The sequence below is a fragment of the Schistocerca nitens genome, chromosome 2 (assembly GCF_023898315.1).
Source record: "Schistocerca nitens isolate TAMUIC-IGC-003100 chromosome 2, iqSchNite1.1, whole genome shotgun sequence".
Lineage (NCBI taxonomy): Eukaryota > Metazoa > Arthropoda > Insecta > Orthoptera > Acrididae > Schistocerca > Schistocerca nitens.
The window spans coordinates 370,682,558-370,700,702 of NC_064615.1; the positions used below are offsets into that span (position 1 = coordinate 370,682,558).

Consider the following 18,145-nt stretch of genomic DNA (forward strand, 5'->3'; position numbering starts at 1 on the left):
GTCCACGAACCCATGCGAATTGTAAATGGTTGCGAAAACACACTTGACCTCTTAGCCACAAACAATCCAGAGCTAATAGAGAGCATCATGACTGATACAGGGATTAGTTATCACAAGGTCGTTGTAGCCAGGCTCAATACCGTTTCTTCCAAATCCACCAGAAACAAACGCAAAATAATTTTATTTAAAAAAGCGGATAAAGTGTCACTAGAAGCCTTCCTAAGAGACAATCTCCATTCCTTCCGAACTGACTATGCAAATGTAGACGAGATGTGGCTCAAATTCAAAGATATAGTAGCAACAGCAATTGAGAGATTCATACCTCATAAACTGGTAAGAGATGGCACTGATCCCCCATGGTACACAAAACAGGTCCGAACGCTGTTGCAGAGGCAATGGAAAAAGCATGCGAAGTTCAGAAGAACGCAAAATCACGAAGATTGGCTAAAATTTACAGACGCGCGAAGTTTGGCGCGGACTTCAATGCAAGATGCCTTTAATAGTTCCACAACGAAACATTGTCTTGAAATTTGGTAGAAAATCCAAAGAAATTCTGGTCGTATGTAAAGTACACAAGTAGCAAGACACAGTCAATACCTTCGCTGCGCAGTGCCGATGGCACTGTTACCGACGACTGTGCCGCTAAAGCGGAGTTATTGAACGCAGTTTTCCGAAATTCCTTCACCAGGAAATTCGAATGGAATATTTCAGAATTTGAAACACGAACAGCTGCTAGCATGAGTTTCTTAGAAGTAGATACCTTAGGGGTTGCGAAGCAACTCAAATCGCTTGATAGGGCAAGTTTTCAGGTCCAGATTGTATACCTATTAAGTTCCTTTCAGATTATGCTGATACAATAGCGCCCTACTTAGCAATAATATACAACCGCTCGCTCGCCGATAGATCTGCACCTACAGATTGGAAAATTGCGCAGGTTGCACAGTGTTTAAGAAGGGTAGTAGGAGTAATCCATCGAACTACAGACGTATATCATTGATGTTGGTTTGCAGTAGGGTTTTGGAGCATATACTGTATTCCAACATTATGAATCACCTCGAAGGAAACGATCTATTGATACGTAATCAGCATGGTTTCAGAAAACATCGTTCTTGTGCCACGCAGCTAGCGCTTTATTCGCACGAAGTGATGGCCGCTATTGACAGGGGCTCTCAAGTTGATTCCGTATTTCTAGATTTCCGGAAAGCTTTTGACACCGTTTCTCACAAGCGACTTGTAGTCAAGTTGCGGGCCTTCAGGGTATGGTCTCAGTTGTGCGACTGGATTCGTGATTTCCTGTCAGGAAGGTCGCAGTTCGTGGTAATAGACGGCAAATCATCGAGTAAAACTGAAGTGATATCAGGTGTTCCCCAGGGAAGCGTCCTGGGACCTCTGCTGTTCCTGATCTATATAAATGACCTGGGTGACAATTTGAGCAGTTCTTTTAGGTTGTTCACAGATGATGCTGTAATTTACCGTCTAGTAAGGTCATCCGAAGACCAGTATCAGTTGCAAAGCGATTTAGAAAAGATTGCTGTATGGTGTGGCAGGTGGCAGTTGGCGCTAAATAATGAAAAGTGTGAGGTGATCCACATGAGTTCCAAAAGAAATCCGTTGGAATTCGATTACTCGATAAATAGTACTATTCTCAAGGCTGTCAATTCAACTAAGTTCCTGGGTGTTAAAATTACGAACAACTTCAGTTGGAACGACCACATAGCTAACATTGTGGGGAAGGTGAGCCAAAGGTTGCGTTTCATTGGCAGGACACTTAGAAGATGCAACAAGTCCACTAAAGAGACAGCTTACACTACACTCGTTCGTCCTCTGTTGGAGTATTGCTGCGCGGTGTGGGATCCTTACCAGGTGGGATTGACGGAGGACATCGAAAGGGTGTAAGAAAGAGCAGCTCGTTTTGTATTATCACGTAATAGGGGAGAGAGTGTGGCAGATATGATACGCGAGTTGGGATGGAAGTCATTAAAGCAAAGACGTTTATCGTCGCGGCGAGATCTATTTGCGAAATTTGTCACAAACTTCCTCTTCCGAATGCGAAAATATTTTGTTGAGCCCAACCTACATAGGTAGGAATGATCATCAAAATAAAATAAGAGAAATCATAGCTCGAACAGAAAGGTTTAGGTGTTCGTTTTTCCCACGCGCTGTTCGGGAGTGGAATGGTAGAGAGATAGTATGATTGTGGTTCGATGAACCCTCTGCCAAGCACTTAAATGTGAATTGCAGAGTAATCATGTAGATGTAGATGAATAAACAATCAATGAGGATGGAAATTAGCTTCCTAGAAACAGTCTTGCAAAATTGACATGTGGATGTGACCATCATTTCAACACTTTTGTCTATACTTTTTTCAGTAACAATGCTGTCTGCCATTGTATTTGGTATGAAGCATGCCCCAATGCCATTGATGTAGCATTTATTGTACTTTTGATTTAAGTACTACAGGAATAACCACTTAAGTTTTGTATATTTCTGAATTTACCAGAATGACACCTTTTATAAGCTGTAAGTGCTTGTTTCATATTCCAGCAAGATTTAATCTGATGTCTTGTCATTAGGCCATTCAGTTTGAATATACTGCTCAATCTGAGACAAAACAGGATCTTTAGACACAAGCTTTTCAGTTATTACATTGGTGCATAAGTTCATAGCATTTTTTGTTTTGCATGTTGGTATTCCAATTGTTATGGGCTTATTTATCGATTGTCAGTTTTTATTTGTAGTTCGCTGTTGTTATTTTGTCATCTGGAGATAGTGATTGTAGCTCTGGCCACTATAAAATAGAGTGCCAAGTGGAGAAAATCTGAATATTTCCAATATATTCTTCTGTTTGAGTTCAATAGAGGGGTGACAGCAGTGGAGACAAACTGAAACATTTTCACCGTGTACGGGTAGAATGGCATTAGACAGAGCACGGCAAGAAAATGGTTTTCTCGTTTTAAGGTGGATTGTTTTGACAGTAGTGATTATCATGTTCAGGAAGACCTTCAGGGTGTGATGAATTTTGTTTAAACACATTAACCCACAGTGGTCCATATCATTGTACTCAAGAATCGGCTAATGTGTGAATGGCTACAATTCCACCATCATGCAAGATTTGCATGTGGTGGGGAAGATTCAAGGTTCAAAAATTGAGTGTATGGATACTGCATGCTCTACACCAGGGGTCTTGAAACTACCTTCTGCGGGCCAACTCTGGCCTGCGATCACCATCAATCTAGCTTGCGGTAACAGGTCAGACATGTGGTATCCAACCCACTGTTTTTTTTTAAATAGCAGTTGAAGCTTGCTTTTAGAGCACCTCCCATAACGAGTGATTTGCATAATAAGTAGACGAAAATTTAAGGAACTGCCTTCCTTGATGACCGATGTTTTGCATAATGTGTCTGTTTAGCGTTACTCTTTCAGTCTTATAACCATCTTCTGGCCGGGATTGGTATCTTTAGCCACTATAAAGTCAGTTGTACTCCTATAAAGTACCGCTCTGTAAAGTAGAAACTCCAACAATGCTGTATTCAGTTAGGTGTACAGTATCTATTTATGAGCTCCAGTGCTGATTTGTCATCATTAACCAACACAAATTCATTAGGTATGCTCTTTAGGCAGCAGCTGCGCACACTATGAAATTAATTAATGATAATACTGTTTTGGTTGGCAGGAGAGCCAACACTGTGTTACTAGAAGGAGGCCGAAAGGCACGCGTTTTAGCTCACGCAGGCTGGCGTGAGGTCTGGAACAGGACAAGGAAATTAAAATTTAGAAAAACGGACGTAGCTGGTGGAATACTTAACTTTAATCCGTTAATGAAGAACGTCGGTCTTGGCGGTACATGATTCATAATACACTCCTGGAAATGGAAAAAAGAACACATTGACACCGGTGTGTCAGACCCACCATACTTGCTCCGGACACTGCGAGAGGGCTGTACAAGCAATGATCACACGCACGGCACAGCGGACACACCAGGAACCGCGGTGTTGGCCGTCGAATGGCGCTAGCTGCGCAGCATTTGTGCACCGCCGCCGTCAGTGTCAGCCAGTTTGCCGTGGCATACGGAGCTCCATCGCAGTCTTTAACACTGGTAGCATGCCGCGACAGCGTGGACGTGATCCGTATGTGCAGTTGACGGACTTTGAGCGAGGGCGTATAGTGGGCATGCGGGAGGCCGGGTGGACGTACCGCCGAATTGCTCAACACGTGGGGCGTGAGGTCTCCACAGTACATCGATGTTGTCGCCAGTGGTCGGCAGTAGGTGCACGTGCCCGTCGACCTGAGACCGGACCGCAGCGACGCACGGATGCACGCCAAGACCGTAGGATCCTACGCAGTGCCGTAGGGGACCGCACCGCCACTTCCCAGCAAATTAGGGACACTGTTGCTCCTGGGGTATCGGCGAGGACCATTCGCAACCGTCTCCATGAAGCTGGGCTACGGTCCCGCACACCGTTAGGCCGTCTTCCGCTCACGCCCCAACATCGTGCAGCCCGCCTCCAGTGGTGTCGCGACAGGCGTGAATGGAGGGACGAATGGAGACGTGTCGTCTTCAGCGATGAGAGTCGCTTCTGCCTTGGTGCCAATGATGGTCGTATGCGTGTTTGGCACCGTGCAGGTGAGCGCCACAATCAGGACTGCATACGACCGAGGCACACAGGGCCAACACCCGGCATCATGGTGTGGGGAGCGGTCTCCTACACTGGCCGTACACCACTGGTGATCGTCGAGGGGACACTGAATAGTGCACGGTACATCCAAACCGTCATTGAACCCATCGTTCTACCATTCCTAGACCGGCAAGGGAACTTGCTGTTCCAACAGGACAATGCACGTCCGCATGTATCCCGTGCCACCCAACGTGCTCTAGAAGGTGTAAGTCAACTACCCTGGCCAGCAAGATCTCCGGATCTGTCCCCCATTGAGCATGTTTGGGACTGGATGAAGCGTCATCTCACGCGGTCTGCACGTCCAGCACGAACGCTGGTCCAACTGAGGCGCCAGGTGGAAATGGCATGGCAAGCCGTTCCACAGGACTACATCCAGCATCTCTACGATCGTGTCCATGGGAGAATAGCAGCCTGCATTGCTGCGAAAGGTGGATATACACTGTACTAGTGCCGACATTGTGCATGCTCTGTTGCCTGTGTCTATGTGCCTGTGGTTCTGTCAGTGTGATCATGTGATGTATCTGACCCCAGGAATGTGTCAATAAAGTTTCCCCTTACTGGGACAATGAATTCACGGTGTTCTTATTTCAATTTCCAGGAGTGTATTAATAGTAACTGATAATGGCGCCTTGCTAGGTCGTAGCAAATGACGTAGCTGAAGGCTATGCTAAACTATCGTCTCGGCAATTGAGAGCGTATTTTGTCAGTGAACCATCGCTAGCAAAGTTGGTTGTACAACTGGGGCGAGTGCTAGGAAGTCTCTCTAGACCTGCCGTGTGGCAGCGCTCGGTCTGCAATCACTGATAGTGGCAACACGCGGGTCCGACGTATACTAACGGACCGCAGCCGATTTAAAGGCTACCACCTAGCAAGTGTGGTGTCTGGCGATGACACCACAAATACTTTGTTTCTTTTAAGACAAGTCTTGAAGTACGGTTGACCTAGATGATTGGCAAATTACGTGAGGTATTTGGGAAGTGTCTGTACAGAAGAATGCTGAAAGTGCCAGGGACGGATAAAGTTACAATGTAAACAACAATATTCTATGCAAAATGAAGAAAGAAAAAGAAATCACAAGAACAGTAAAATGCAGGAAATTAGTGTCTTGCCTATGTAGTGAGAAATGGAAACAGGTATTAACAGTGGCAGAACGTACTTCAAGGAAAGGTATGTGCTAAAAGAGGACAGGGAAGATCAAAGGTCACCAACATCGAGAACGGATAGGCACTAGAAGAAGAATAAGTTTACTAACAAGTTCTGAAAAGGTCAAGTTGTAAACCTCAAGTATCATGCAATTTTGAAAAGCAAGTATGGTAGAGGTCTGTATTTCGAGGTTTCTCTTCTCATTTAATCACACTGAAAATAATCAATTACTGATAGTGTACTGTAAATGGATAAAAAAAAAAAAATCTACTCGCCAAGTGGCAGCAGGTGAATACACACACAAAAGGATTTAATTTTTACAAGCTTTCAGCTACAGCCAGTGGCTCCTTCCGACAGAAGAGGTGAAGGGGAAGGAAGACGGGTGAAGGAAAAGGATTGTAGAGGTTTAGGGAAGGAAGTCTTTCCTTCTCATCTTGTCTGGTAAGTCTCCCCTGACCTGGTATTCAGGGTGACTTTTTTGAACTGTACCCCTTTCCCTTAACCTCTCCAGCCCTTTTCCTTCACCCATCTTCCTTCCCGTTCATCTCTTCTGTCAGAAGAAGGAGCCACTGGCTCCGAAAGCTTGTAAAAGCTAAATCCTTTTGTGTGTGTGTGTGTGTGTGTGTGTGTGTGTGTGTGTGTGTGTGTGTTTTCCCCTGCCACCGCTTGGTGAGTATATTTTTGGTTGCAGAACTCTGAAATCTTCTGCATTATTGAGTATGTGGTACAGCTAATACAGATCAGTTCTGTTAAAAAAAAAAAAATATTGATCTGAGTCATGTTTGGTTCATTATTCTCTGTTTGTGAGTGACAGTTCTCTTGAATATTTGTCAAGTGGTGGCTTATACTTATCATTAGCCTGCTGTTTCCAATCTTTTATGCTGCCTGTACTTCAGAAAAACAAATGAAACATCTTTTACACTTACAAATTGTGTAACTGTTTCTCAATATAGAATATAATTCTGGCTACTTTGCAAGGTTCGCAGGAGAACTTCTGTGAAGTTTGGAAAGTAGGATACGAGGTACTGGCAGAAGTAAAGCTGTGAGGACGAGGCGTGAGTTGTGCTTGTGTTGCTCAGATGGTAGAACACATGACCGCGAAATGCAAAGGTCCCGAGTTCGAGTCTCGATCCGGCACACAGTTTTAATCTGCCAGGAAGTTTCATCAAGAAATAAGTCATATTTAAATGGTGCTCAAAAGAGGAATTAAAAGCCTGCTGAGACGAAGACATTAAAAAGACAATGAAGATGGTACAATCTTCCAGAGTTCAGCTATGCACCTATAACAGATATGTACTAAAATTAATAGCAAAAGTGAAGTTGGAGAAAAGTCTGATGATTTAAAAGTTAAAATGAAAGTCAATACAGTTGGAAAAGTAAAAGGGAAAAGATTCTGACACTTTGCAAGTTTGCAGTGAACATTATATAAAATGAATTGGTTTTAAATTCTGGTGACGCATCTACAGGCACCAATCCACCACCAGCAGATTGTTCTTTTCCACATCAAGATAATCAGCAAAATGAACCTTCCACCACTGACAGAGAATTATTCCAAGGCAACTGAATGATGAGAGTAACTAAAAATTGTAAACAGCAGGCCAAGCAAGCTCAGGATCCTTTTCCTAGACACACTAAGACCAAATGATAGTTTAGCTGTGATTATTATGATAATTATACTAAAACACATCAGAAAATTGAAAAGTCTTGGCTGTGATGTTGCTGTACATCAGATGCAGCGTATTGTGTCAATATGATGAAAAGAAAAGATGATGCCACTCACTGTATAGCAGAGATGCTGAGTTGCAGATAGGCACAACAAAAAGACTGTCACAAATAAAGCTTTCGGCCATTAGGGACTTTGTCAACAATAGATGTACACACACACACACACACACACACACACACACACACACACACACACACACACACACGACTACAGTCTCAGGCAACTGAAACCACACTGCGAGCAACAGCACCGGTGCATGATGGGAGTGGCGAGTGTTTGGGCGTAAGGTGGAGGCTGGGGCAGGGAGGAGGAGGGGTAGTATGGTGGGGGTGGCAGATACTGTCCTCACCCATCCAGACTTCTCTCATTTCCACTACTTCTACACTTTTCTGTTACCCAAAAAGCTCTTCACAATTGCTTTAAAGAAGACCAAGCAGCTAATTGGATATCTGTGAGTGTGGTATCAAAGGTTGGAATTTTCTTATTTGTGGTCCAGCAAATATATACCGTCTTTCAGCTTTGTCTCACTTAATTTGGGAAACTCTTCTTTTAAGTAATTGAAGGCCTCATCTTCTTTATCCAGAGCTTTTACAAAGTTCTTGATAAGGCCCAACTTGATATGAAGGGGAGGCAAAATGATTTTATCGGGCTCAACCAATGGCGTATTGTTCACATTTGCGTTTCCAGGAACATATGACTTGCTTATAGACCATTCCTTGACTGTATAGTGGTTCCTGGTGCCACGACTGTCCCAAAGGCACAAAAAGCAGCAGTATTTCGTGAATCCATCCTGTAAACCTCTAAGGAGTGCAAGAACTTTTAAATCAAAGCAAATGTGCCATTCATGATCCTTACATTTGATTGCCTCTAGCAGCAAAACCATGTTTTCATAAATTTCTTTCATGTCCCCTGCATAAGCCAAAGGTACCGATGGAAATGCGTTGCCATTATTCAGTAGTACTGCTTTCAAGCTGGTTTTACTGGAGTCAATAAATAGTCACCACTCCTGTGGATTATGTTGTACACCTAGCTGCATCATCGTACCATTGACATCTCTACATACACACATTGAGTTCTGCATATCGAAACATTGAGCGAAGGAAGCTCCTATTGATCGGAAACAGGAAATTTTTCTCCCTGGAGCTAGAAGGTTCTGTTGTTGCAGTCTCAACCTCAAGAGTTCAGCTTGCTGTTTTGAAAGTTTTAGATTGTGAACCAAATTGTTCAGAGCTGAGGTGAAGTGTCATGATATTGAGAGCAGTACACATCTATCTGTTCAATACTTTCTGATTCACTTGACATGGTGTCTGGTTATGTGGCTTTCAAGTTACAGACAGGAGCAGGCAACCCCTCATCATGGGGCACAGGCAAATACACGGAAGATATATTTGGATACTTTATTTTATGTCTAGTTTTGCTTGAATGTCCTGAAATATTTGTAAGAAAGAAGCAACAATCTGAATAATGGTCATTAGGCTAACACCACATCATCGGACCAGTGAATAGCATAACTTGGTGTTTTCCTTTCAACTACTCAGTTAAGGTTGTAGTACAGGCTATGCAGGCAATATGAGGTGCAAAATTTTTATCTTGATCACCAACAGGACATTCAAAATACAATTTATATGCCTTCTTAACCAAATCAGTGATTGGTTTTCTTTGGGCTTTTGGAGTGAATTTCCCACACATATAAAAAAAGTTGTCGGAGTGTTTAGACAGCAAGATTTACTAGTTGCCATTTTTCTTATTGTAAGTTTTAAACACAAAAACTTTGCACTATCTTTCACAGGAAACACTCACTGAGGATCTCTTTCACACCACTGGATTACCACACCAACCATTTACTGACGATTTGTAGACCTTCTAGCTTCCTCTGCAAATCGAAACAAACCATTAAACATCAAAACAGAAGAACAACATAAAGCGAAATACTGAATATGAAAAATAAAATAAAAAAAACTTTAAAAACTCAAAAATCGTGCATGCTAGAACATTTTAAAGGTATATTTGGATTCTACATACCAAAATACATACTAGTTGATGTATCACATTCCAGATGCAAAATTGCTGTTGACAGGTGTGTTAGACCTTCTCTTTAAAATAAAAAAAATAAAAATAAAAAAAAAAAACTGTAGTAGCAAACAACGGAAAATCCAGGATGGAATGTAACAATACGAGAGAAGGAAAGTTGCTACTCACCATATAGCGGAGATGCTGAGCCGCGATAGGCACAATAAAAAGATGCACACAAACATAGCTTTTGGCCATTAAGGCCTTTGTCAGCAGTAGACACACACATACAGACACGCACGCACGCACTCACGCAAGTGCAACTTGCACACAAATCTGCAGTCTCAGAGAGCTGAAACTACACCAACTGTGTGTGTATGTGTGTCTACTGCTGACTGAGGCCTTAATGGCCGAAAGCTGTGTTTGTCTGAATCTTTTATTATGCCTATCGTGGCTCAGCATCTCCACTATATGGTGAGTAGCAACTTTCCTTCTCTTGTAAAAACTATAATGGAAAATTTCAGCCCACAAACTCAAAAGGTAATGACTGAACTATTAAATGGTTGTGTTTTAGAGTGGATTATCATTGAAATTAAACAGCAGCCACTCTCTTCACTTTTTGCAGATACAACTCCTGATGTATCAAGAAAGGACCAGCTAAGTGTTGTGTGATATATGCACTTTGAAGGAAACCAGATAGAAAGCAGTCTGAAATAAAGAAATTGTTTTTAGGACTCCTTGAGGTAAGGGGGGCATGTTGCAGAAGTTTTGAAAAAGAAATAATAGGTGCTTTAGAGAAGACAAACATATAGCTGGATAGATGCAGAGGTCAAGGATATGATGGTGCTGTGTCTCTGAGTGCCAAGTACTCTGGTTTTCTGTCAAGAATTAAAGCAGAGTTCCCAAATGCTGAGTTTATGCATTGTTCAACATACAATTTTGATTTGATAATAATATATCTAAAAATAAAGATGATGAGACTTACCAAACAAAAGCGCTGGCAGGTCGATAGACACACAAACAAACACAAATATACACACAAAATTCAAGCTTTCGCAACAAACTGTTGCCTCATCAGGAAAGAGGGAAGGAGAGGGAAAGACGAAAGGATGTGGGTTTTAAGGGAGAGGGTAAGGAGTCATTCCAATCCCGGGAGCGGAAAGACTTACCTTAGGGGGAAAAAAGGACAGGTATACACTCGCACACACACACATATCCATCCACACATACAGACACAAGCAGACATATTTAAAGACAAAGAGTTTGGGCAGAGATGTCAGTCGAGGTGGAAGAGTAGAGGCAAAGAAGTTGTTGAGAGACAGGTGAGGTATGAGTGGCGGCAACTTGAAATTAGCGGAGATTGAGGCCTGGCGGGTAACGAGAAGAGAGGATATACTGAAGGGCAAGTTCCCATCTCCGGAGTTCGGATAGGTTGGTGTTGGTGGGAAGTATCCAGATAACCCGGACGGTGTAACACTGTGCCAAGATGTGCTGGCTGTGCACCAAGGCATGTTTAGCCACAGGGTGATCCTCATTACCAACAAACACTGTCTGCCTGTGTCCATTCATGCGAATGGACAGTTTGTTGCTGGTCATTCCCACATAGAATGCATCACAGTGTAGGCAGGTCAGTTGGTAAATCACGTGGGTGCTTTCACACGTGGCTCTGCCTTTGATCGTGTACACCTTCCGGGTTACAGGACTGGAGTAGGTGGTGGTGGGAGGGTGCATGGGACAGGTTTTGCACCGGGGGCGGTTACCTTCATGATTATAGTGGAATGACTACAGTTTTATGAGAAAATAGAATGCATTTGATTTCTTTAGAGCTTCTGTGGTTTGATAGCAATAAATAAAGGAAAGAAACTGACAGACATATTACAAGACTCTGAAGAAACTGTGCCCAACCAAATGGTCTTCCAGATTTGATTCATAGTTATCAATGAAACAGATTTCATACAGGTTTTGTAGCGCCTGTCCAGTGCCATATTAAAGAGCTAGAAGGAGGAGAGAGGGAAAAAGCTTCTAATTTGATGAAAAGGATGAAAAATTTTGATACTGTCCTGCTGCTCATGTTTCAAAGGATGATTTTTGAAAATATTAATGTAGTTTGCAAACTGTTACAACTACTATTGCAGTTGCCTACTGCTGATATAGAGATTCTAACTGCAAGAGTTAATCTAATCACCTTAATTCTAACTTAAACAGTTTTGAAATTGTAGTAGAAGTAATGCAAGTACTAGTGAAAGTTGATCTCAAAATGTACTCATAAAATGATGAAATTTTTTGATGAGCTTTCTGCAGATCTTATAATTGTGGACATACACAAGACTTTTAAGTCAGAGATTTCAAAGCTTCTGTTGATTTTTTATTCAACAATTACACAAATGTTTTACCAGACTACAGAATGTTAATGGTTATCCTTTCTCACATCCTGTTCATCTTTTTAGGTTAGAAAATGAAAATATTCTGAATAAAGTAGAAAAGCTTTTTAAAAAGTATGAATCAGATTTTACGTAAATCTTTCACATGAACTATGAGCCTAAAAACACTTGAGTTGAAAGAATTTGGAAAGAAAGGAAACATATTGTCAGTTAAAGGTTTTGCAAAATGTTTGTTGAAACTACTTTTCTTGCACATAGTTCCCCTGATGAATGTACAGCTCTTCAGTGGTACTCAACTTTGACAGTTATTTCAGCTTTGCCAGAAAGATCATTTTCTAAATTGAAACAAATCAAAAAGTTTCGAAGAAATTCTGTCAGAGGCCAGATAAGCAATTCAGCAGTTTTAATCAATGAACATAAAACATATCATTCTCTCAACTTTCCAATGACATTGTCAAAAAGTTTTTGAATGCTAAGCATAGGAAAACTGGAAGATGTGTTTGCTGTAGCTTGTAGCCTTACTCCACAAAATTGAAGGCATTGTTTGTTTAATAAGGAGTGCATCAGGAGGCGCGTTTTTTCACTTTTAACATGAATTACGGTGTGTTGATGTCTAATGTTTGCATATTTGTTCTTTAAATGTTTACTTACAGGGGACCCCCCACCCCTACACCCGAAACCTTAGTTGCACCAGTCTGTAAAGTTGATCTTAAGCACCTGACATCCTTCTTCAGTGTAACTCATATAGTAAATTAGGCGCAGTTTCCTCCAAGATCAGGAGCATTGTCCTAAATATTAAGAATAATGGAATTAGCGATAATAAGGACATTGCTGTGATAGTTAAGTATTCTTTTGCTGAGCTGGTAGACTGTGGATCAGCTGTTAGTGAGACAAAGGATATTCTTAAGCAGATAATGTCTATTACTTAAGATAAAACAGTTGCCTCCACTACTGAAAACATTCACAAGTGAAATAAATTGAATGCGGTCACATCTTTAACACAGCAATGGGGTGTTCCTTGACAGAGTAAAATATTGAGTACTGTTGATACTGTTGTAAAAACTCTTACAGGGAATGTCAGAAATGTGAATAGACTTGTCAGTACATACCACAGTTCACAATATGTGTGTACCATATTGCTTCATTGTAAAGGATACTTTTTATGTGAAAACATGTAACACAGATCTACAGAAATTATATTTGTAAAAGAATGACATCTAATACACATTGAAAATCTCATTAATGTGAAGATGTGCTAAATGAATTGATGTCATATCCTTCTAATGGCTGAAAAAGATGCAAATCTCAAAATTAAATTATACCATAATACTTAAAGCAGTTTCATTATTCTCAAGTGCTGTTGTAAGCATTGTGATTATAAGGTTATCATTTAATTATTATGTTTGAGTATGTTATTAGTGTGCTGATAGATTTTCATCCAATACATGGTCAAACGGACCTCTCTACTTGTGCTTTATATTCATTTATTAGGTCTGAAGATGGCAATGATTTTTGGTTATTATTTCCTTTGGCATTACAAGAGTACTCATTATGAAACTCTGTTGAATATATAATTGAAATGTGTTGTACACTAAATATTAATAAGCATAGTCTTCACACAGTTCTTGTCCTTGACAAGCTTATCACCATATGGACCTATCACAGACTTATACTACAAAGAAATAAAAAAGTAAAGAGAGAGAGGTTTCAGACAAAACTACTGTTTGTATGTGTGATTGCCATAAATGGTCCTGCACAACTATTTTTGTTGGCCACTGATGTATTATAACTTTTGAAGAGTAAGAAAGTCATTTGCACAAAACTCTTTTGTTTGGTCCTTTTTATTTTCCTTAGTTATGTACTAATATTAACATTCCGGACAAATTAACACAAAGAAACACACATTAAGTGGTCCAGAAGAGGAATTTAAGTATGTACTTCAATCAATATTTCTTCAGTTTTTATTTTATTCTTCTTTTCCTAACTAATTTTAAAAAAATATCCATACCAATTGTATTTAATCTATCCTTTCTGAACACAGTTAGCTCCTTTGTAAAAATTTCGGCTGAATTTACTTTAAAGTATAGTCAGCATTCCATAACTATAACGATTTGAGCTTCAGTGCTTTCTGTTAGTGCTTGGAACTCTGGTTCCTCTCCAACAAAGCTACAACAGTTTAGAACTGCTATGGTGTTTCTGTATTTCTTGAAGTACTGTGCAAAATTCAAATAGTTTGCAGTGAAAAATAGTGGTTGTTCTGTGGATTTTAGATCACATATTGCTGCATACGAAATGGAGCTAACATATGGAATAGATTTTAAGTGACCTTGTTGGCTATATAGCGTATGTCTCTCCTAAGAGTCCTCAGGTGCATTTTCTCTGGTGTTTCAGCAGATTCCTGCAATTTCGTTTTTGTATTGTGTTGTTGGAGTTAACCCAGACAAGTAGTGGTCATCACCTTTATAAAGTGACACCAAGTGTTGACAGAAAGCATTCGTTTGTTTCCCATTACAAACAAAATTATTTTTAAAGTGGAATTTTACATGCCCATTTGATAGAGAGGTCCCAAGTTAGCCCCCTGTGATATTTGTTATATCGATATGTATTAACAGGGACAGCAAAACTCAAAGAATAACCAGTACTCCAACAGCAACAGCACTACCCTGGCCCATGCTAACAGCTAGTGCCAAGTGTGCAGCTTTATTGAGTTGCCTCTGGATTGCTATTTATTCTTCATGTTTTACTGTCCTTGTTAATGGCATACCGATAAAACAAATATTGTACTGGGCTAACGTGGGACCACTCTGTCTAGGGCAATGTAAAATTTTGCTTTAAAAATGGTTTTGTTTGTAACAGGGAACAGACTAACAGTTTTGTTGATACTTGGCATCACACAAAAGATGTAATGAGTAGTTATTTGTTTGGGCTGACTCCAGCTACACAGTGCAAAAAAGAAGTTACAAGTATCTTGTGAAACACCGGACAAAATGTACATGACTCATAGGCGAGATGCCCATATACGTATGAGGGTGGTTTGAAAAGTTCTCACAATCACCACGAGACGTCAGTGCTAGTGCAACAAGTTGTTCTTGTGATATTCATTGGATTGTTGCCTGTAAACGTGTGCCACGTCAATGCTCTTGGAAGAGAGCTGTGGCAATGACGTGGCTCTGTTGTTGTTCCCACTTAGTGATTTGGGAAGATGGAAAAAATAGAGATTCGTGGAGTGATTAAGTACTTCGTAAAGAAAGGTATGAAAGCAAGGGACATACATGCCAATTTCCAGAATACGCTGGGGGACTCTGCTCCTTCATATTCAACTGTTACCAAGTGGACAAATGAATTTAAATTTGGTCAGGACAGCTTAGATGATGATCCGTGCTGTGGTTGGCCAAGATATGTCGCTACTCCAGAAATCATTGCAAAAGTACACAAAATGGTTATGGAGGATCGCCAATTGAAAGTGCATGAAATTGCTTATGCTTGCCAGAAGTCATCTGACTGAAGAATTAAAAATGAAAAAATTGTCTGCAAGATGGGTGCATGACTCTTGATGCTGGATCAAAAAGTACCGTCACCATGGCAAAATTAGCCAAACTAAGGTATGAATTGTTGCCACACCCATCTTATTCACCTGATATGGCTCCGTCAGACTTCCATCTCTTCCCAAAACTGAAAATTTTTCTTGGTGTACGAAGATTCACTTCAAACGAATAATTGATAGCCGGAGTTGACAATTATTTTACAGGCCTGGAGGAATCTCATTTTCGAGGTGGGATCAAGACACTGGAATATCATTGGACCAAGTCTATTAATCTACAAGGAGACTACATTGAAAATTTAAAAAAAATTCAGTGATGTATGTACTTTTTCTCTAATCCAGTCCGAGAACTTTTCAAACCACCCTTGTAAAACAAGGGAAATTTAATGGCTTTTTGTAGCAAAAATACACACATTCATACTACAACCACATAGACGCTCAAAAGCACACACACCTGTGGTCACAGTGAGACTAATTATTGATTGATTGAGTGGTGTTTGGGTGTCAGTATGGTTGTGTTTGGGAATATGTGCATGTTAGCTAGAAAAAGAGCTAGTGCTCGAAGGCTAATGTGAATGCTGTTTTCTGTTATGTGTTTTCGTGCTCCATGCATCACATTTTCCTTATTTTATATATTGCTCCATCCAGGAATTTCCATAATTGGTTGATTATATGGTATACTTCTCTCTTCACGTATTAAAATTGTTCAGGTTAGTTGTCACCTTTTTAGTACTGGATTTCTTTACAGTGTTGTGATTCTTGATTAATAAAATGGTGACTGGCTGTAACATATAACTGTCGGTAATGACCTCGTTATACACACAGAACTAAACTGTAATCTTTGGTTTTTCCTCCTCCTTCCCCCCCTCCCTCCCTTTACTGCTGGTACTGCACATGTCAATGCACATAAAGAAAATTTATCATACTTACATTTTTCAGTTTAGACTACAAAGCAAAAGGTTATAGGATAAAATTCTTTCTTTCAGAAAGCCCTGGCATCATATGAGCTTGAAAACCTGAATGAACTGCTGAAACTGATATCGCAGCTGCAGAGTAGAATAGAAAAAACACGGCAGAAAATAGTGGCAGCTAATACCTCTGAAGATCCTCTTGAGGTATGACAGTGTTTTCTCTCAATTGCTTTTTTCTTTGTATTCATTCAGTTAAAGGGACTGAAACTTAAATTTTCATTTGTTTGATGAAATTATTCATAGATTGGGAGGGTTCTGTTTCACATCGTGTCAAGATGTCTAGACTTTTTTGTTTGTTTGTGTGTGTGTGTGTGTGTGTGTGTGTGTGTGTGTGTGTGTTTTATAAGTAACAAAGTATTAAATGTTATGTAATCGGATGGATAAAAAACCTACTCACCAAGTGGCGGCAGAACACACGCATAAAAGACTGTTGTAATTGGCAAGCTTTCGGAGCCAGTGGCTCCTTCAGGCAGAAGGGTTGAAGGGTGAAGGAAAAGGTCTGGAGAGGTGTAGGAAAAGGGGTAGATTTCGGGAAAGTCGACCAGAACCATGGGTCAGGAGAGACTTACCATATGGGATGAGAAGGGAAGACTGATTGTTGGGGACTCATCAGATGAGATTTAAAAACCTGAGAGCTTAAATGTGGAAGACGGGGCAGTATGCAAGACAGAGATTACTACTAAAACATAGTGCACGAGTTAATAACAGTGAAAAGCGAAGTGCATTGTACGTAACAGATGTGGGAGGTGGCAGTGAAAAAGAGATGGGAAAGACAATGAAAAATGTAGAAAACTAAAACAAAGTGAAGCAAAGAGTAGTTACAGTGAAAAATACTGATTTATCAGGCTATTGTATCCTATCCTGATACTGCTGATCCCTCCAAAAAACAGCTTTGGAGCACATCATTGGTGACTCAGTATTATCCTGGTCTGGAATGTGTTAATCAGCTACTTCGACAGGGCCATGATTTCCCAAAAGCACGCCCTGAAATTAGATCCATTCTGTCTGAAATTTTGCCCACTACACCTAGAATAGCTTTCCGTCACCCTCCCAATCTCCGCAGTATTCTTGTCAGACATTATGTTCCTTCTGCAACCATCTCCCTACCCTATGGTTCCTACCCCTGTGACCATCCCGCTGCAAGACATGCTTCATGCACCCTCCTACCACCACCTATAATAGACTTGTATCTGGCAGAACATATACTATTAAGATTAGGTTAGATTTACTTTCATTCCAATTGATTCGTAGTGAGGAGGTCCTCCAGGATGTAGAACATGTCAGAAAAACAACAATACATGACAAATATTTACAACTAAAACAAATAAGCTAATGTACCATTCCACAGGTCCCAAGTGGAATGATCGTCATTTTTTAATTAACACTATATGAAAGAGTCATTTTACAAATACTAATGCACTGAATTTAAAATTAAATTTTTTTAAATTTATTTATAAGGTAATAAACATGTAATACAACTACTACAATACTTATTTACAATGAACACATTACTGCACTGAAATTGTGCAGAAGTTAGATTGTACCTACACACACACACACACACACACACACACACACACACACACACACACACACTTACAATGAACACATTACTGCACTGAAATTGTGCAGAAGTTATAATATCACACACACAAATCAGTTAGTTCTACTGAGAAATTCATCAATGGAGTAGAAGG

The 18,145-nt window shown here is 40.5% G+C and overlaps 1 protein-coding gene across 2 annotated transcripts in view; it reads left to right on the plus strand.

The window, feature by feature from the left end:
- The window catches only part of LOC126234407 (actin-related protein 5), a 171,606-nt gene that overhangs the window by 75,374 nt on the left and 78,087 nt on the right, over positions 1-18,145 (plus strand). For both annotated transcript variants that reach the window (XM_049943096.1, XM_049943097.1), the window contains exon 7: positions 16,464-16,592. In XM_049943096.1, the coding sequence (XP_049799053.1) occupies positions 16,464-16,592 (129 nt within the window). The remainder of the gene's footprint in view (positions 1-16,463; positions 16,593-18,145) is intronic.